Raw genomic sequence first — 20,243 nt, 5'->3', positions numbered from 1 at the left:
AACGCAATGTCATTCGGACCAAGACAAAATCCAACTGTATTTAATATGTATAAATTATACATGAGATTTCGCTGCCATGCGATCTATAGATGTATTTCTGCGAAGCCAGTCTTGTGACAAATAAAAGTATCATCACTATGACAACTCAGTGAGTGAGCAAGAGGCCAGCGCGGCCCGCGAGTGAGGCTATTTTCTGCATCGGTCCGTAGCGACTTTTTTGGATCCTGGAAACATACGAAATTTGGCGAGTGGACCTTTTCAGTTTCTAGTTGAGCACCCCTGCCCTATAGGCTACATGTCACTGTGGGACCCCACGGAAGGCACATATTGCGACAAATTTACATAGATAGTGTCGCAATCACGAGGTTAGCATTAGAGATGCACCGGATCCTGATTTTTAGGATCCTGCCGGATACTGGATCCACTGCTTAAGATCCTGCTGGATCCGGAACCGGATACCGGATCTTACGAAAGGGTTGAAACACATAGCCTACTCACACATGTGGGCCCTTTTTATCACGTTGGCTCAAACTATTTTGACTGAAAAGCCTCGGCTACCGGATCCTGGATCCTGCAACCGGATCCGGATCCTGTGAAAAACCCTATTATCCTGCTGGATCCGGAACCGGATCTTGGATCCTGTACATCTCTACTTAGAATTAAGGGTAACATATCTACCAACTGTACCCAACACAACAGATTCATTTTCCAGTGTTGGATCTTGTAACAGTTCTGCCATTTTTCATTTGGCCAATCAGGGGCAATCAGGGGCACCTAGGCTGCAGCTATAGCCTGTGCATTAATCCTGCCCTGATTATACAAAGTGTCCTTTATCGAAAAAAAATAGAACTCTACAGGGGAAAACATCTTGTCAACTGCAGTGTTATTCTGCATCTGTCCTGAAGATAGCAACTGTCTAGCCTGTCTCTCACGCAGACCCTTCGTGCTTCGTGCATCTTCGTTAAACTTTGTGACATGGCACATTCGCACAGGACTAAGAACTCAGACATTCCCTGTAATTATTCCGAATTACCGGGGGTCCATAGGTAATAAAAGTCCCATCCGAATCTGGCTTTTCTTGACACAACTGGCCTGTCTACCTAGTGCACACCCTCTTCATTAAGAATGCCACTAAACAAGCTGTTTGGGATTACTGTCATAAAAATGTATTAACACTGGGTCTTTTTATGTTCAAGGTGAACAGTTAGTCTATGTTCTTATAAAAATCACCACATTTATATTTCTTTACACGTAAAGAGGTGGCATATGACAGGCCTACCTCCTGGGGATATCTATTTATCTGAGCTGCAGGCCTATGTTGTTGCCAGGGCAGAGAAGTGGTGATGAACCCTGTGCAGCTGTGCGAGTTAATCGTAATGTTCTCCATGTCAACCATTATAACTGTTTTCCTTCCTAAACTGTACATGAGGCTGTGAGTCTTGCTTATTTGTTTTTTTTTCCCAGGACCCCACCAATAATTATGGCCATTCAACAACCACATACAAATGGCAAAGGTCACAGAGCGAGGAATCACTTTGGGCCATTAGAAAATGTGACACCGGATCTCCAACAGAGGGCAGCAGAGGAATGCCAATGCCTGCATGAGTGTTGGCCCTCACAATGACTACTAGGCCTACATGCCAAAACTCAAAACTGTTGCATACATTTGTCTATTCAGTTGTGTTGAGGCTTTTGTGTGGTATGGTTTGATTTTTATGCTGTTTTTGCTACCCGATTTCTTCGATTTCAAAAAAAATAATCAACAAAAAAACTGGGCAAAATAGGCCAATTCGTACTTTGGCCTTAGGAGAGACTCAGAATGGACTCATAAGTGCTTGAGAGACATCCACCATAATCATGTGGTTAACATGAAGAATACAAAAGATGGACTTCAGAATAGGTAGGTTATACAAGCTAGTAGGCCTAATTCTGATGATGATGATGATGATGATGATGATGATAGGGTATATCAGGCACAAATGTATGAGAGATATATTTTTAGTATAAAATAATCAGCTGACAAATACTGTTTTTGAGTAATTTGAGTCCATTTTTATTGTTTATGTAACTAGTCTATATTGACTGTAACATGCCACTAGGGTTCGTAGACCTCGCTTTACTGTACAGGTTGTACACTAGGTTTTTATTCCTTTTGTGCACCATGCACTTCCTCACTGTAGTCTTATTATGCGCCGCTTGGAGGTCCTCATAAATTGGACCAGCATACAAAAAGAGCAAAGTCTGTGTTTTTTCCCCTGGGCTTCATATTGGAAGTTGGCAACACTACGTTCCGCATGAAATAGGCCTACGTTTTGGTGTACCAACCTAAACAAACACAAATCCGGTAAGAAGCCTATGCAATCTCTTTCGGGATTTGGGAAACGTAACGCTGCAAAGGTAGGGCCTAGTCTTCACCAATTGTGCAAGGCTACTCTGGTTATCCTCTTGAGTATGCTATTGTAGATGCCGGAAAATGGAATGGCAAGTCCAACGAAATGGAAAGTGCGGGCATTTTTTAAAGTTGTTTCCTATTTTTCACCAGTAACAAAACTACCAAGAAAAACACTGCTGAATTTATGCCCCCAGAAAGTAGGCCTTTATTTTCTCCATGTTACTTATAGAGGGGACATTTGGCACCTTGGCACCCCATAATGGTTGTTAGGTAGGTGCACACACACACACACACACACACACACACACACACACACACACACACACACACACACACACACACACACAATAATAGTCCTAAATAAGATTAGTCTGGAAGCGATCATAACAGCCTAATTTCATAGCATCAGAACTAGACCTTGAACAGGACTGTGTGGTTCTACTATCTGAAAGGCAGTGGTGGACAAAGTAAAAGAACAAGTACTTTTGTGGTGTAATTACAACAGTAGCACATGATATTACACTGCTGTTACACCGTTTACTCTATTGTACCTACCTACTGAGATAGACTGTGTTATTACTGAAAAACAATAAAAACCTAACAAGGACCAACCACCAACTTAAACCAACCGGTGCAGAATCGACTTATTGTAAAACAAGTACATTGGTCTACTTTTCACTCAAATAAATGTGTTGGAAAGAAACTGTGTTTCTTTTTTTACTTTTACTTGTACTTTGTCCACCACTGCTGAAAGGCGTTATAAAATCTTAAGGCTGCAAGGTTAGTATAACACATAGGGCCTACAGTTACACCTTCCCCAGAGCGGTAGATAGGCTCTGACCCTTGTCCTCGGGCCAAAAAGGCATGAAGTGGATCTCTCCAATCATCTCCCAATCGGATACCTCCACATCACAAAAGGTGAGCTGCACAGGTAACAGGTGTCATATATAAAACCTCCAACAGGTGTCCTCCTTCCTAAACTCAATGGGACATGAAATCATACCGGCTATTTTTGGAGCATCCCAAATTCAAGTAAACCAACATTGTGTAGGATAACCCCAGCAACCCGGGCAATGGCAAGACACTACATGGAACACCATAATAGTGATCCATCCACCTTGGAGGCCTACGGTATCGATCATATCCCCCTGTCTTTAAGGTAAGGGGATAGGCAGAGACAGCTGAACCAGAGGGAGACATTCTGGATTTATAAGTTACAGGCCGCAAAGTATCCAGGACTAAATGAGAACCTTGATTTCAGTGTTTTTCTGTGATTTTATTTTGGTGTGGGTACCTTTTTTGTCTTGCTTTTTTTATACATTTCTTCTGTTTCATTGCTTCCTATTGTTTGTTGTTTTTGTTTTTCCATTTTCACGTTTGTTTCCCTTTTTTGCTGGGGTTATCCTACACAATTTGATTGAATATTTTCAGAATAATGAGCACATGGAGGAAGCTGGAGGAAGCAGGCTGTGTGGATTCATCTAATCAACAGGTTAAAGAAAGCAGCATGTCAACACATGACGTCATGAAGACCTTCGCCCAAGAGGGACACGGCGGCCTGGGACCTGATGTCAGCAGATTACGTTCTCTGTTGGCTACTTTCTCTGTATCCATTCCCCTAGGTTGTTATAACAATGATATAATATTACTGTATATTTTACTTCAACAACGAATCCACATGTTACATTTTGGTCAATGTCAATAAGAATAATTACATAGATGTTTAAGTTATTCACCAGCTGCTTTGAACCTGCTATCTGTGTTTGCCTCAGGGATGAAGATACATTCCAAAGGTCTTTGGTTGCTAAGGACAACAATCAGACAGTAGTTCCACTCAGCTGAGTAAGACTGAGAAAAAAGTACAGTAGGCTAGTGTTAGTCTTGTTTTGGCCTATAGGGAAGAGGTATGTGTAAAGAGAGGTGTGTGGGAGGCGTGTGCTCAAGAATGGGTGTTATGCGATGATATAATGGGGACAAACGAGCTACAATAACTTTGGGACAAGTGAGCTAAAGCAAACCAGCATGAATATTTTCACTTGACTCAAACAATGGGCAAAATATTACATGTATAGGCGGCCTACCTTTTTATTATCATCAATTCCCCATTCCATTCTTTCTTTATTTCAGACCCAGGGGGATTGACATCACACTAAAAAAAACACAGCAGCACAGTACAAAGCTTAAAAAAAACAGAACAGACAGAAAAATAAGGGGAAAACACAGATATTATCATTTTATTGTTATTGGTCGTTCAATTTTTAATTGTCTTGTTTCTCTTATTCTTTGCGTATTGATTTTGTGTGAGCCTCCTGTGAACGCAAACAAATGCATAGCTTATCCAAGGACGTCTACAGTATAAGGAGACAGGATGGTTTCATAGAACGCCATTCAACGGTTTTGATGCAACCGCGACTGATTTACTTACTTACTGTATCATTGGTCTTATCCAATGTGATATTGCTCTGTCTAAATCAAATTACCATATTTCATTAAATTGAATGTTATTATTAATAACACCACACAGACCACAAATATGTTTAGGGGTATGGAAGTGGCTGTGTCCCATTTCTCCCAAATTAAATTTACACACTAAACTTCAGTTGGAGTCAACTTCCAAAATGACCTGGTTTTACTAACCAGGAGCCCGTTTCCCGAGAGCATTGTTGCCAAGTAACCAGTTAGCAACTTTCTAGGTTTCCTATGAAAAACTGCATTACAACCAAGTAAGTTGCTAACTTTGTTTGTTCGCAATGATTTTGACCAGAAACGCACCCCAGGGACCTTTATAAACAAACATTACAGTAGCAATTTGCAGCAGCAGGTCAAAAAAATGTCAGTAATGAGAAGAGAGACACAGGGAGACACATGCAGACAGGCTGGGAGGTCCTTAGAGGCCTAGAGTCTTCTGATCCACCACACATCCCAGCAGAGCATTTCCAGCCTCCACACACTGAGAGATATTGCCTACTGTGAAATATGCACACACACACACACACACACACACACACACACACACACACACACACACAGACACAGACACACACAGACTTTATGTACTTGATTGTTGTTCCACAATTTGATTAATTGCAAGTTAATATCATTAAGAAATAAATCGGAATAATCTGAGCAGTATTGTGACCAACAAAAACAGCCTGCTATAGAGATGCATCCTCAGGAGTACAGGAAACATTCTTTCTTCCAGATGAACACGCTCCCTAGGCAGTGTTTCCCACAGAATTTCTGGAAACTATGGGGGCAGCGGGGACTTTTTTGTTTGGGAAGTGGGTGTATTTCATGCAGGGCAATGGGGGGTTTCATGCGGCGTAAAAAAAGAAAGATATAGGAGCACAGATAAGAATTTAGGAGCAATTGTGAAATTGTTAACGCACAGACATACAGTAAATGGTCTAAGAGAGTAGGCTATACCTTTTCCCCAACACACATAGGTGTACACATTCTACATGAGGGGTGCTGGTCACAGGGCCTGTTTTTCAAAATTCCTCCCATAAAAGGGTAAAAGGGCTGAACAACATATTACTCATTTATGTCTGTACACATTCATTACACATTAATTTATATATGCAGCCCGATGTCTCCTCTGCTGTGTCAACGAAGGCCTGTTGCCTAACTCACAACTGTGAAACAAGTGAAACAACTGTGAAACAAAGCCTGGGGAGTGTCAGTAAACTCATCCCAACTGTCCCTTCTCTCAATGTTTTTTGTTGCTCCCAAACCCGAGTTAACTACAACAATTTGACTAGGCTTTTGATCCCTCTGTCTTTCAAGCACTCATGGTTTTCTCTATAGGATGTATTTACTCAGGGTGCGATTTGTCAAAAAACCAGAGGGGGGGGATGGTTTTTTTTCATGAAACGTGACGTCACAAAATGAAGTTAACACGACTAACAGCTCAATATTGGGTGATATCAAATGAATAACACTTAAGTCAGTCAAAAACAAGGGGACAGGGTGTTTTTTTTCCACGGACACGGACACTAAGACAATGCCTCTTTGTTGGGAGGGGGTTTTTTTGTATTGCAGTTGGACATCTCTTTCGCAAAAATGTTACACTGAAATCGCGAAGGGGGAATTCTGTAGCCTACATTTCGTGTGCCAAAGACACTTCAGTCACTCACAATCCTAAGCGCACTAACCCTAGAAATACCCACCGAGTGTAGGCAGAGGGGGCTACTTCAACGTGTCGTCCTCATGCGTTGCAACTTTCTGCAAACTTTTAGTCGGGTCATACAAATGTATTGCATGTTCAGGCGCTACTCCACCCATTCCGTCTGCCTTGACAGTAGCCTAGATTTACGATTAAGGCACAACGGTTTCATAGCCTAACGTGCAGACAGAAATAAAACAATTTCAGTTTTCCTGATGGCAAGGACGCACGTTTGCACACAGGTGACGGTTTCATACCGTAGTCTTAATTCAAGTAGCTTTCATGCCTACCTGTTGGGGTCTTTCATTTGCTTGTGGTGCCCTTACAATCCATTTATGCTCCGTTTTCAAGCATCTCCCTTCCTAAAGCAGCGTATACAACTGAAGAGAAGAGCCGCGTTTAGCCTATATGCCTATTCGGTTCGGTTCACCCTGATTGCCAGGACGCACTTTTGCACACAGATGACTGTTGGTTTCATATAGCCTAGTTCCAGTGGCGTAGATACTGCCTTTTGCGTTTTTTTATTTGATTGTGGTGCATTAATTCAACTTTTCTGCTCCATTTTAAAGCACCTCCCTTCCTAGAGCACCTGCTTTTTTGCCATTTGCATTCTGCATCCAATAGGCACCTCATCAATTAGCGAGAGGGCGCAACGCGCACCTCCTCTGCAGTCTAACAAACCCCGAGGAAAGTGATCAGGTAGGGCGCCTCTCGCGACATCTGCCTACTGACGGTGCGTCTGTTTGCATAGCCACTCAAGAACAGTCAGGAGTTGGAAGCAAAGTAGTCTATTTCAAACCAAATGTCTTTTTAACATTTCCTTTGTTTGCTCCCCCACTGACGCTGCGCAATGCAATGCGCCCTTTTTGCGCGCCTGTTTGTTGGCATTAGCCAAGTAGTTAGGTAGGTTGTTTCCTATTTGATAGTCCATCAAAAAAGGACGAACTGCTGCTTTGGCGTTTCCTTTTCGCAGGTCGTTTGCATTAGCGATATGTTACTAATCTCCCCGTACAGAAGGCAACTTTGTTGCATATTTGCTGTTGAGTCCGGGACCTCGTAAACATCAAAGCTTCCACCACGTCGGCAAATTTTGAAAGTCAGTGCAATGTAGATTGCAGAAAAGGGTCACACGTTGCCTGTCATGTCAACATTTTTGTTAGTTTATTTTGATAGGCCTATTAGGCCGTAGGGTGACAGCCCTTTTCGTTCAACCTCGCTCCACAGCTTCCAAACAGCAGGTCCCTTAGATGATGAAACGACCAAAGCTATGTTCAACTTACCGTGAAATGTCCTCTTCATGTAATCGTGCACGTAATTAAAACGGTGACATTTTAGTAAGAAATCTTACCCTCTGTAGGGAATGAGGATTTTTACGTCACTGGACACCATGTGACCGTTTTAAACCAATCACGTAGCCGATTTACGGCGAAAAAGTGGCAAGCCGTTTGAAAAACTGAAAATAATGACAAGCCGTCTGTCTGACCTACCTATAAGAATCTCCCAAAATACCCTTTTGAAGAGGGTATATAATAGCAATTATCAAAAATAATACTCGTGCCTACATTTCTGGATTGGGACAAATTCTAAATAAATAATAAATAATGCTTTATTTACTGAACAAAGCATAATTATGCTATTGACATTTCATACTGTGGATTTGAGCAATTAATGGAAACAATTGCAATAAGTAGGCTATAGATAACCCAGACTATTGATAACCCTCTAAGTGATTGTAACTCCAAACAGTGCTTTGTTTATAGCACCAACAACTATTGTGCAAGTGGATGATAAGGTTACCTTTTCATGTTCACATATAATAACAATTATCAAAAATAATACTCATGCATATATCTCTGGATTGGGATAAGTTCTAAATAAATCATAAACAGTGCTTTATTTACAGCACAAGGCACAATTTTGCAATTGACATTTCATACTGTGGTTTTGAGCAATTAATGGAAACAATTACAATAAGTAGGCTATAGATAACCCATGCTATTGATAACCCTCTAAGTGATTGTAACAGTGCTTTGTTTATAGCACCAACAACTATTATGCAAGTGGATGATAAGGTTACCTTTTCATATTCACATTAATAAATGGAAATAATCTAATGATCAATGATAAGGACCATTCAGGTATTCATGTATTCATTTATTCACGAATAACTATACAACAAATAAAAAATCAAAACAAGTGGCATACACATGAACCGGCATTTTCATGAACTGTGTGAAAGCATCCAGGTACACATCTTTTGCGCATGCCACAGCAAATGACTTCAGTGAGATTGAAGTTTACTGCAGTTGGGGGCCATGGGCATGACATGCCAGGACTGTGACTAAGCAGCCTCTTCAAAAGCAAAGCTGCTGTGTAAAGTGTCCGTGTCTCCTCTGCTGTGGTTGGTTGCTTTGACTTCCTCCTTTCTGTGTCGCTGTCTGTCTGGCTCATTTCACTGGACTGAGTCGTCTCCGCACCTGATGGTAACAAGTTCAAGACTGCATTCGTCGACAAGTTCTCAGCAAAAACCAGTTCAGATGTGTTGCGTTTGGCGGGGGTGTGGAACACTAGCTGAGGAAAATCACGACTGAGCCTCTTCTTCAATATATCCTGTCTGTAAACACAAATCAACAAAAAAAGAGGCATATCAGTACAAGCATAGTGGGGCTTCATGTAGTCGCTGATATGCAATAGCCACCCTCACACATTAACTCGGAGTGAATAAATAATATTGGTGGAGTTTACTTGCTATGCAACAGATATAATACCAAGTATTCCCAAGGGAAGCACATACTGTAACGAACATCACACTATCAAGAATACTGCCATCCTCCTTATTTCAAAATATTACAAGTACAGTATGTGCAGATGACAAGCAGAGTGTTAGAGAATAATTTCAGTCAATTTCAACATGCAGTTGTAATGCTCACACTACCCTGGACGTGTCAGTACTAGAGATTTTTTTTCTTCTTCTTCAGCCTTTTCCGAGATTCTGGTCATTGTAATGAGGGCAGCGCTTTGTTTACATTTCAATTTTTTTTTAAAATTTATTCCCAAAAACATCCAAAAGGTTATACAACATCAGCCGACAACTAGCAAACAGCGACACCCTTTAAATATTTGGAGTAGGCCTATGTTGTAAACAATGTAAACAAATGCTGCCCCCATTAGAATAGCTCATATCTCGGAAAGGGCTGAGCCGAAAAATGTGCCATCACCGGGTACTGACAAGTTAAGGGTATGAGCAATACAACAGCATATTGAAATTGACTGAAGTGGTCCTTTAAGTCACATGCGTGAACTTTCCCTTGGATTTGACAAATTCGTAATACACTGACTTGCAATTACCTGTAGGTTGAAGCATCAACACCTTCACTTGACTGCACAAGGGCAATAAAGGCCTTCCTCAGTTGGCTCATCCTCAGCACCTCTTGGTTGATCAGTAGCCTTTAGCGGATTACCCTCTCGCAGAATAACTTGTAGCTCAGATCAAATGTTGGCCCAATCCTTACAAAAATATAGAAGAAGATGTGTGTTGTGAGAGCTTTCTTTGTGAGATCCATGTTGTGAGAACAAACTGTCTCAATCATAGGACACACATTGTACTGTGTTTCTATATAGAATTAAGATGGACTTACTGTTCTTTCTCTGTTCTGACAGGCTCACTCAAAAACCTTGTGTACTCTCTGTAGCAACTTCTGTGGTACTGCACCTCCAGAGCCACACAGTCTCTGTCCTTGATGTGAATGAGGATGCTCTTGGCTTCCTTTACTTCAGCTGCTTCCTGCAACTTGCCTTGTACAAAAGAAAAGAAAAAAGAATGAATAAATAGACAGGCAAACAATTAGACATTTTTCCTGGTGGAGTGGTATTGTAAAAAAAAAAAAATGGCGATGGGTGTTGCACCCCCCAAAAAAGCATTCCGTAGCCTCTTACTGCAGTGCAGATGGGGTTGCCAGCGGGCTTATTCACTATTTGCTGAAAACTACATCATAACAACATTGCTATGACAGTGCAGAGTAACAGATTAAGACATACATATTACATTTTTGGTGACAGTAAGGTTATAACATAGGTGCTGTGCTAAGGGGTTAAGCACACAGATGTACAGCACAGCCAGGACACACCTCTTGAGCCTGGTCACTGAGGCTGCCCAGGGACAGAAGCGGAAAAATCCCAAGTGTACAAGTGAGAGAGGGGGGCAGTGGGGAATGGCATGGGGGATGGGATGGCAGAAGCAGTGTCTTAACCAGACAGGCCATCAGGCTGAGGAGCCACATTTCTGAACAGATATTCAGAGTCATATCAACATCAGGCATGCTTTGACATCCATATAAACATACCCTATCCTATTTAAGACAAAGTGTGATTCATTTAAACATCTAAAACCTAAAACACTGGGGGTACTATAGGCATGGGGATGTTTTGCAGGCTATTGGAATGTAATTTCACACCCACACACATAACACATTATGCCAATTCACACGTGCATTCATATTAGAATTAGACAAAAAAACAATGATTGTGCAGCAGTGTGGGCTAGATAGTCAGTCAACTTCTACTAACATCTCTGTGTGTGTGTGTGTGTGTGTGTGTGTGTGTGTGTGTGTGTGTGTGTGTGTGTGTGTGTGTGTGTGTGTGTTTTGGGGGATGGGATGCATTCGCATAGACTGTGTGGTGGGGGTGAGAGTAATCTTACCTGCGGTTAAAGTCTGTGTTTTCGTTCTCTTTGACGTCTGCCACTCGCGACGATAAATTTGCTGTCTTTCTTGCAAATCATGCAGACAGCAGGAAGAACGGGGCCAGAGCTCGTGATGGCCAAGCTTGATCTGGATCGCAGTTTCCTGGTCGGAGTGGTGGTCACAGCCGATAAAGCGGAGGTAGCCTGGCTAGTTCGGGGGTCTTGTTGGCCATCTCCCCTCTCTGCCTCTCGCAAGACACGCCGTGTGACTCGTTCAATTTCCCGCTTGTCAATAAACCTCCGGTAGCATGTGGGATGGAGAGCCGCATCCTCGGGAATTTCGTCAAACTCCAACTCAATACATGTTCTGCTACGTCTCTGCACTCACCCTTCAATTCTAACCGCTGCCGAAAATTTCGATATGTATTCCACCGTATATTGGTGAAATGCTGTGTTTCTTCATGCTTGACCGAAGATATATGCATGTAACACAACTTGCGTTTCGAAGATGTCTTTTTTTTGTACATTTTCGGTCGAGATTTCGTCTTCCTCGGTACTACTAGATGATCCAGAGGAATAACGCAGTCCTCGTTTTGCGTTCACAACCACATTCACTAACGGACGTGACGTGTGTACTACCTGCATGTGATTGGTCGATGAAACGGTGATTTAGTGTGTTTCCGCCCTGTGAATTTACCTTTTTTTTATCGCTTTTGGGGTCGAGGTATTTGTTTATATTTGACGTGTACGCTCGTGAGCATTTAAAATCTTGTTTTTTTCTAATTAGTTTGTCTTCTAAACAATGACTTGTGAACTTTGAGAGCTTCGTGTACAAAAATCTTGTGAGAATCTGCATTGCTAAATTTAGTAGCTACACTAACCTGTCTAAATGTTACCTAATTATTGAACTCTATGCCTAGTATAACTAAAAGTGTGAAATAAAAATCACATATACAATTGCATAACGTAATATAGCCTACCAAATAATATCACGGAATTGTATTTGGCTGAGTCAAGAAAGAATCAGGCGTGTATTTGAGATTAGGTGGCTTTTGGGAAATGCTATTGGGAAATGTAGCCTAGGTCTGAATTCATTAGGGACCTGACATTTTCATATTATTTTGTTTGATTGTCTGCATCATCTTACTCAAGCACCCCCATCTCCAGTTGAAGCAAGAAAATGTAAAGGACATGGAAGAAACTGAAGACTCTGAGTGATGACCTGCATGATCCAAAGGAAACTGGTGAGGACCAGAAGAGGGTCATCGGTCCTCCTCAACCACTGCCAATGAAGACAGCAAGGTAACATTTGGGACTACAGTAGAATAGCATTACACATAAATGCTATATATTCACAAAGTTAACCTAAAAAGGAACCTTAAAAATGTATACGGCTTTGTCATGTTTAAAACATTCTGTCAAAAGAATGTATATGGCCATAATCATCACTGTTTCCGTAGTCTCAATTTCCTCTGTATTGGCTTGTGCATTTACCTTCACCATGCTGTTATTTTCCCATGTATTTACCACAGACGGTTCTTGTCGTGGTACACAATGAGCTGGTTCCAGTATGTAATTACGTTGGCAGGTGTCCCACTGCCGATCCTCTCTGGGTACGCTGTGACATGAGTGACCCCCCTGGGCATGGTATGGTTTGGTGTAGAGCCCATCTCCACTGGCAACAAAGTCACTGCTATCAAGCTGTACACTATTCACAGTAAAAGTGCTTAATTAGCCTCTCTGACTTGTCGTGTACATTTGACCATATCATACCATGGGCAGTCATGGGTAAGAGGTTAGGGTTTCAGACTTGTAGTCCAAAGGATGCCGGTTTGACTTCCGACCCAACATGTTGGTGGGGGAATGTAGTCAACCAGTGTTCTCCCCCATCCTCCTCCATGACTGAGGTACCCTGATCATGGTACCGTCCCGCCGCACTGCTCCCTAGGGGCGCCATTCAGGGCTGCCCCCTTGCAGGGTTGAGGCATAATTGCAATTTCGTTGTGTGCAGTGTTCACTTGTGTGCTGTGGAGTGCTGTGTCACAATGACAATGGGAGTTGGAGTTTCCCAGTTGGGCTTCATAATCTGCATCTCAATACTGGATTTTCATTGAAGATTATCATTCATCCAGGTCATTTTAGTCGAAAGATTATAGTTGTATGTCACTGAACTTCTTTTTGAAGTTTCATTTGTCTTTTTTGTTTTGTTTTGTTTTGTTTTTTTACTTTATTTATGCCCCGGGGCACGAACGTGTGACCTCGTCAACTACAACGGTCCGGCAATGGGAGACACAGTACGATACCGCTGGACCAAGAGACCAGTCTCCCGGTCCAACGACATCGACACTGTATGAGGCTTTAGGAGGGAGGTTTACCAACGTTCCACGACAACTCTGCTGGTTAGCCTCCGTTACATGTCATAGACCCATATGCATCATACAAGTCTGAGTAAGATAGGTTTTCAGCAGAGGCAGGGGCAGGGGCAACAGAAGACAAGTAATCCTTCATAAGCTTGGATAAACTGATGAACTGATGAAGGTGCACCAGAAGAGACACCACGCATCTGTTGCAAGATATTAGTTAGCCAGCTATCACATTCTTTTTTAAACTATTTTTGGACGGCTTTTGCCTTTATTTTCATAGGACAGTGTAGTAATGATAGGAAGCGAGTTGGGAGAGAGATGGGGAAAGGTCGGCAAAGGACCAGAGCTGAACTCAAAACAGGGTCGGCCGCATAGTAGACAAGTGCCCTACCATTAAGCTACGGTAGGCCCCCCTTGTCACTTTCTGTTTTTGTCAAACAGTATGGCCCTCCCACAAAACGTCATATTATTGGTCTAGAGCATTTGTGCAGAGCAAGCATAACATGAGTTGCAATGTGCTGACTCTTGTCTTACTGAAATCTCTTTCACCATTATTTTCCCACTTCAGTTTGCGGTTACTATTTAGCCATTTTATGTGTTTTTGTGTTGTTGTTTTGTGCAGGTGGAAACCAAGGGCTATGTGCAGTATAACCTGTTTAGCAGCATGCAGGTGGAGAACATCATCGAGCCGTAGTGCAGCATTGTCGATGTCTTCAGGTGGAGCAACATGGAGAAGATCCTGCAGATGCCACCACAGTCCTCTGAAGCTGCACTGGTGAGCAAGCACTGGGCAGGCATACTTCTATACTTGTTTATATTCATAATAAAAGCAAACCTTAATGGCTTAATTTCAATAAAGTAACACTACTATGATGCTCATGTAAGTGTAATATTAATAATGGATGCTATTTACATGCTTCTTTCAAAGCAGAAGAAGATGCCCATCCTGAGCTCAGAAGGATTAAAAAAAACTGCCATAAAATGTATCCAATCAGCCAATCAGTAGTCAAGACAGGTGAATCAGCTCCTCAGTGAATTTACCTTTGTTAGAATGAAAACATGGCAGATTTGTGATATCCATTTCGAGCTGTATGTGTTTCTCTGTCTATGTACAAACTCGTGCAACGATGACGGCCAAGGAGATTTTTTTTAATTATTGCTGTATCTGTTTGTCATGATATTTTTCTCATCTGAAATGTTGTATGTATGGGGCACCTAAGTCTCCACCCCTTCCGGGCGGCTCGTGGGGCTGGGAAAGCCAAAACTTGACTGGGCTTTAATGAACTGATCAAAGCTATTTTCCGATCCACCTCACATTCCTTCGCCGATCGCACATATGCTATACCTCAGAATTAAAGATAACCAATGGTGTGTTTGTCGACTTGACTTGGCAAGCGTTTTTTGAGTTGTGTGCGTGCAAAAATATGTAATTATTTGGACTACACAACAGAAGTCGCATGGTCATCTGGTAGTAATGGCAGCTTGTCATTCATAGGTACAACATCCTACCAAGACATCATGGACTGCCTGAGGATGGTCATCTCTGCTGTTACATGGCCAGATCAAACCATGGGTGAGATTACATACATACCACTTCTATCATCGTTTTGGCATCCCATACATCTCATTTGACCAAGGGTGTTTTACGTCCCTTGAGGTGGTCTTAGCCGGACCCAGACATAAATGATTTGCAAATTCAATTTCTAACATTTTTTACAAAGCATATTGTACTGTATTTCTTGTGAAACTGTATCGCATTAAAATTCATTTATATTTTCAGGGAACCTAGTTAAGGTCTGTTGCAAAGGTGGCATCCTCCAATATGAATTTATGGGGGGAAATCCTTGTTTGTGTTCATAGTACGGCCCTTGGAGGAATGAAAGAGGTTTTCCCACTCCTGAAGTAAGGGAGCTGAGCTTTCCCTCCTCTTCTCCAAGTGCACAGGAACATCAGCAGCTCTGGGCCTGTTCATCCTCCAGTCGTATAAGGAGATGGAGGAGGTGAGCCTGTCGGGCCTGGCCCCCGTACACATGGTGCTGCAGATGGAACCTGGACAAGATGAGAAAAAACTGCATCAACTACCTCATACAGTAGGTCAGCACTGCCCCACACAGGGCCATGCCACATGACTCATGCATGTGTTTGTGTGTCTGTCTGTCTCTTTGACTTTCTGACTATCTGCTGTCTGGACAAGTATTTTTTTAATTATTTTTTTTATTATTTTTTAAACAATCATCAATATATATTGAAAGCCTTTCTATTTTGGTGTCTTTTGTTTTGTATCCATAACCCTGTTTATGTTGTTACAGGAAAGGAGTTGACCACTAATTATTTGCTGGTGAGTTTTATGTTTCAAACGTTTCTATACATTGGTTCACCATGTTTATCAACACAGTATTGTTAGGAGGGGCAAGACACTGGCAGCCAACCACATGAGCTCATTTTTTGACAGACAGTGGTTTCCAACAAGCAGAGGTTGAGTTGTGCACAATGGCCAATTTTCCCATCTCATTTTTTGCTTCATTTATTTATTTATTTTAAAAATACAAGCAATTTTTAAAAGAAATATAGTCAAGTTTTTTATGACACAAAGGGTTCTATTATGACTGTCTATCACTGTCTCTTATTTTATGTCTTTACTTTTTTTTATTAAAAGGTCATCGTAAATCTTGACTGTGTCTTGTAGATCGTGCTTGAGGTACTACAAAACCTGCCCTTATGATTAGGAACACGTCTTTCAGATGGAAATCAGACCTGTCGTGATCAGCAGCTTCTACCAAAAGTAAGTTTGCCATGACTCATTGGTCATGTGATTGTCTCACAAACGTATGTTTTAAAATGTCCTTATGTTCAGAAGAGTTCAGGTTCAATACCCATGTGTTTTAAAGAGTGTGTGGAGTCCAGGTGTTGGCTACAGTACTGAGCAGTGTACCGCAGTCCGTGACGCCACACAAAGAGAGAATGGTTTCGACGGGGCTGGTCAAGACATTGGGTTCCCAGTGTGATGGTTCTAGACACACACTATTATGGCGGTCCATTTATGTAAATTGTTTAATCGTTAAGTCAAAGTAGCAATAGTAGTAAATTGCAATCATGACCTGGATGACAGAGGGTTTTCATATTTTTCTTGCAGTTGTAGTTGTGGCAATCAATGTGGTAACATTTCATTATTAAAGCCTTTATTGTTTGTGTGCGTGCGTGTGCGTGTGCGTGTGTGTGTGTGTGTGTGTGTGTGTGTGTGTGTGTGTGTGTGTGTGTGTGTGTGTGTGTGTGTGTGTGTGTGTGTGTTGCCAGGGCTTGTGAGAGGTGTGGACGTCCTTCCATCTCAGCAGCCAGCCTCTGGCGAATCATGTGACCTTACACCTCAGGTGAGCCCACAGCTTCATCCACATACAATCGCGGCTATAAAAGCTTGTGTTCCTTTTTCATCAACCTAGGTGTGGGAACCCTGAATGTGAGCTAAGTATTGTCCTCCATGGGTAAAACGTGGCATTGTGGTTAGGGAGATGGTCTTTCAATCTGGGAGTGGTACTTCTTCAGAGCTTCTACCTACCTTCTACTAGGGAGTTGGACTTCTACCTACACCTTAATCCATGGCTGAAGTGCAAGGCACAGAACCCCAGATTGCTCCAGGGACTATAACCAATACCCTGAAAAATATTAACTGCTTGTCACATTGGATAAAAGCATCATACAAGTGTCATACAATGTAACGCAATAGCTGTATGTGTAGACAAGACCACGATGCACATGTGCGTCTCTGATGCGTGTGAAGCACGATACATCAACCCTTTGAGGACTTTTTGACACTTCCATTGATAAAACAAAAAAGTGTTGCCAGGCTTAAACTTGGACGTGAGAATGTTGTAAGGTCCTTGTGAAATGGAATTACCAAATGTTCTGTTATCCAAACCCCACTGTAGTTTCAATTGGTCTTCAGTGGTCACTTAATTTAACAAATATTGTACAAGTGATGCCACTTTTATAGTCAATTCGTAAGGAAAGCCAGGACAGAGGTTTAATTTGTTTCCGCACTCTGTGTGTGTGTGTGTGTGTGTGTGTGTGTGTGTGTGGTAAGAGGTAGGTAATGACTTTCCGTGCTTTGTTTTGTAGCATAAGCACAGGCTGCTTGGCATGCATGTGAGCTTTGTGTGTGATGGTACAGCACGGTTGGCAAATCATAGTATTGGTTGCACTGAACATTGACTGGCAAGTCACGGGCGAGCCCTGTGTGGCGGAATATGCAGGATGACGTTGATTACCGCCACTCTTTTATGTGAAGTATATTACTTTGTACACTTCTGTTGCTTTTGGTGTATTTGTTGTACTGTAACATTACAGTGATGTAACTTGTGCTGATGCTGCTGCTGCTGTTGCTGCTGCTGCTGTTGTACTGTTCCTGTGTATATCATCAGAATTACTCATGTCATGTTACGTTTTTTTTTTTTCAGGTGTAATTAGAGGAGCAGTGCGACGGCAAGAAAGAGCTGCACCATGAATGGCCTGGCCCAAAGCCTGTCCAGCTGCTGACAACCTTGGCTGCACCCTGGACATGTCATCCATCAGCCACCCTCCCACTAACATTCTTTTGTTTAGTATTAGAACGTGGTATCTATTTTGTAATGATAGACTTGACATAGTCCTGTGGGAATATAGAAAGCACTTCTGTGAGTCTATCACGGAAAACACTTCCGGTTCCTCAAACATCCGTGTCCATTCCATGGAATTATGTGAGATTGTGTGTGTGTGTGTGTGTGTGTGTGTGTGTGTGTGTGTGTGTGTGTGTGTGTGTGTGTGTGTGTGTGTGTGTGTGTGTGTGTGTGTGTGTGTGTGTGTCATAAGTCACCTTTTCCTTGTAATTAGACTGATATTATTTGCTGTATTTTTATTAATACTCTGCACTATACAGCAACACTGGATGGACAGATTTTAGGACACTATGATCCACCCCAAGTTATTTCATCTGAACACTTTTGCACCTTGTTGGTTTACTGTGCACTGTACAGTAGTGTGGATGACTTTTCCCCTTGCAATATTGGAATTTGTGTATTTGTGTTCATTATTATTATTATTCCCTTCTGCATCATTAAAATTAATCTAATATATTCAACCCTGAGTATTTACCATTATTTGTCCCAATACATCAGAACATTGTAAATGATTTTATTTTAATTGAGCACTTCATTTGTGAAATTATTGTCATCATGATGGAAGGGTCACAGTGGCCCACATTTTTGTATTTTCCTTATTGTGAATAATGTAGGGTTTACACAAAAGTTATCATTTGATATTATGAAATTCTTTCGCATTTTGGTATTTTTACATCATGTTTTTGGAAGTAATTAAACAAGTTTGAGTTCATGCACAAAACTTTAACACTTAGCCTACTATATGTGTCTTTATGTTGTACTCTCCTTGACAGTGTGCTCCTTGGTCAAGGTTAGTGAGCTTCGTAAGGCCAAACTGCAGGATGGTCAAATTATATGGACATTCATGAATAATGCTTGGATGGGGCCTATACTAAAAATACGTGAAAATGAAAAAGGGTAGGCTGTAACTATAATGTATTTCTGGACATTCAAAGTGGCGGACATGGAAAAGATCCCTCTTTTCATGCATGATGAACACTCAAATTTGATGGTGGTGGTAAATATTGCTACAAATATTACACAGTGCACATTTAAAGACATCATCTCAGAAGACATAAAGACATAATTGCAATTTACTGTACTGTATGCTCTGTAGAACTCCCTAGTTATGAGTTTATTTTTGCCTCCAGCATCAATCAAGCAGTTAGACGTTTCATACTTTTCTGGACAAATTATGTAATCTCTAACGCCAACATCTGTTCCACGTGCCCATTTTTGTTTTCAATAAGTGGGTGAACTAAAAGGCCTACCATACCAGGGGTGGGGAACCTATGTCTCGCGGTCCATTTGTGGCCTTTGAAGGTGTTTTATTCAGCCCCCCCGACATAATTTTGATGTTAAGCAGCGTCACATGAAATCTGTCATTTTGTAAAGGAATCTTAGAAATTACATTTGCAATAAAACTAAACTATAGGGACCTAGAGAAGGTGGGGTCCGTGTAAAGGTGGCTGCCTTCCATATAAGCCTGAAGTTCAGGGGGAAATCCTGGTTTGTATTCATAGCCCTCCGAGGACTTTTACAGTCCTTGGAGCAATTTGAAGTGGCTCTTTGAATGAAAAAGGTTGCCCACCCCTATCCACCCCTATCCAGCCTATGGGATTTGTGATCCTTAGGGTTAGGGTTAGCATCTCTAACTTTGTTTCATCATAGGATGACCAGATTTGGTGTGCAACATCAATGTGTCAAACAAAATATGGGATAGGAGTCTAATGGTTGATTACTCATTGTTTAACTCAATAGCGCCCCCTAGAAATTCATTTTTTCCATCTTTTAGCGCCACCTACTGGCAACACAGAACAACCTGATGATACCAAATGTGGCATGTGACATCTTTGTATGTCACATAATAAGTATGTAAAGTCAAATTACAGCTTTCATAGTCACAGGCTCCATAGCGCCCCCTACAATTTCATGCATTTTCTCCATTTTTCACAACTTTGGCCACACCCCCTTGACATACAGAAGTACATACATACTTCAGATTGGAAATGTC

At 41.7% G+C, this 20,243-nt stretch overlaps 1 protein-coding gene, 3 long non-coding RNA genes and 1 other non-coding gene across 8 annotated transcripts in view; 3 read left to right on the top strand and 2 right to left on the bottom strand.

Annotated features, from left to right (window-relative positions):
• Positions 1-4,832: 4,832 nt before the first annotated feature.
• The window catches only part of LOC134454402 (von Willebrand factor A domain-containing protein 5A-like), a 54,586-nt gene continuing 39,175 nt past the window's right edge, over positions 4,833-20,243 (bottom strand). Inside the window, exon 17 of the mRNA XM_063205382.1 lies at positions 4,833-5,359. Within this exon, the coding sequence (XP_063061452.1) occupies positions 5,280-5,359 (80 nt within the window). The 3' untranslated portion in view covers positions 4,833-5,279. The remainder of the gene's footprint in view (positions 5,360-20,243) is intronic.
• On the bottom strand, positions 8,722-11,650 carry LOC134453618 (uncharacterized). 2 transcript variants are annotated; one of them, XR_010035677.1, is made up of 4 exons: positions 11,257-11,650; positions 10,196-10,352; positions 9,906-10,064; positions 8,722-9,171 (listed from the first exon to the last, which is right to left on the bottom strand). It is a non-coding gene; the product is annotated as an uncharacterized LOC134453618 (long non-coding RNA). The 2 variants fall into 2 exon arrangements; XR_010035676.1 differs by lacking the exon at positions 11,257-11,650 and having other exon boundaries at positions 8,723-9,171; positions 10,196-10,585.
• LOC134453617 (uncharacterized) lies at positions 13,023-14,684 on the top strand. The gene is made up of 3 exons (XR_010035675.1): positions 13,023-13,637; positions 14,224-14,376; positions 14,533-14,684. It is a non-coding gene; the product is annotated as an uncharacterized LOC134453617 (long non-coding RNA).
• LOC134453616 (uncharacterized) lies at positions 15,067-18,711 on the top strand. 3 transcript variants are annotated; one of them, XR_010035672.1, is made up of 6 exons: positions 15,067-15,174; positions 15,539-15,691; positions 15,911-15,939; positions 16,288-16,383; positions 16,896-16,969; positions 18,053-18,711. It is a non-coding gene; the product is annotated as an uncharacterized LOC134453616 (long non-coding RNA). The 3 variants fall into 3 exon arrangements; XR_010035674.1 differs by having other exon boundaries at positions 15,539-15,695; XR_010035673.1 differs by lacking the exon at positions 15,067-15,174 and having other exon boundaries at positions 15,529-15,691.
• Positions 16,495-16,620, top strand: LOC134454855 (small Cajal body-specific RNA 14). Its single transcript, XR_010035921.1, has one exon. It is a non-coding gene; the product is annotated as a small Cajal body-specific RNA 14 (non-coding RNA).

The sequence above is a fragment of the Engraulis encrasicolus genome, chromosome 8, assembly GCF_034702125.1.
Source record: "Engraulis encrasicolus isolate BLACKSEA-1 chromosome 8, IST_EnEncr_1.0, whole genome shotgun sequence".
NCBI classification, from domain to species: Eukaryota; Metazoa; Chordata; class Actinopteri; order Clupeiformes; family Engraulidae; genus Engraulis; species Engraulis encrasicolus.
This window is presented reverse-complemented; position numbering and strand designations above follow the sequence as displayed.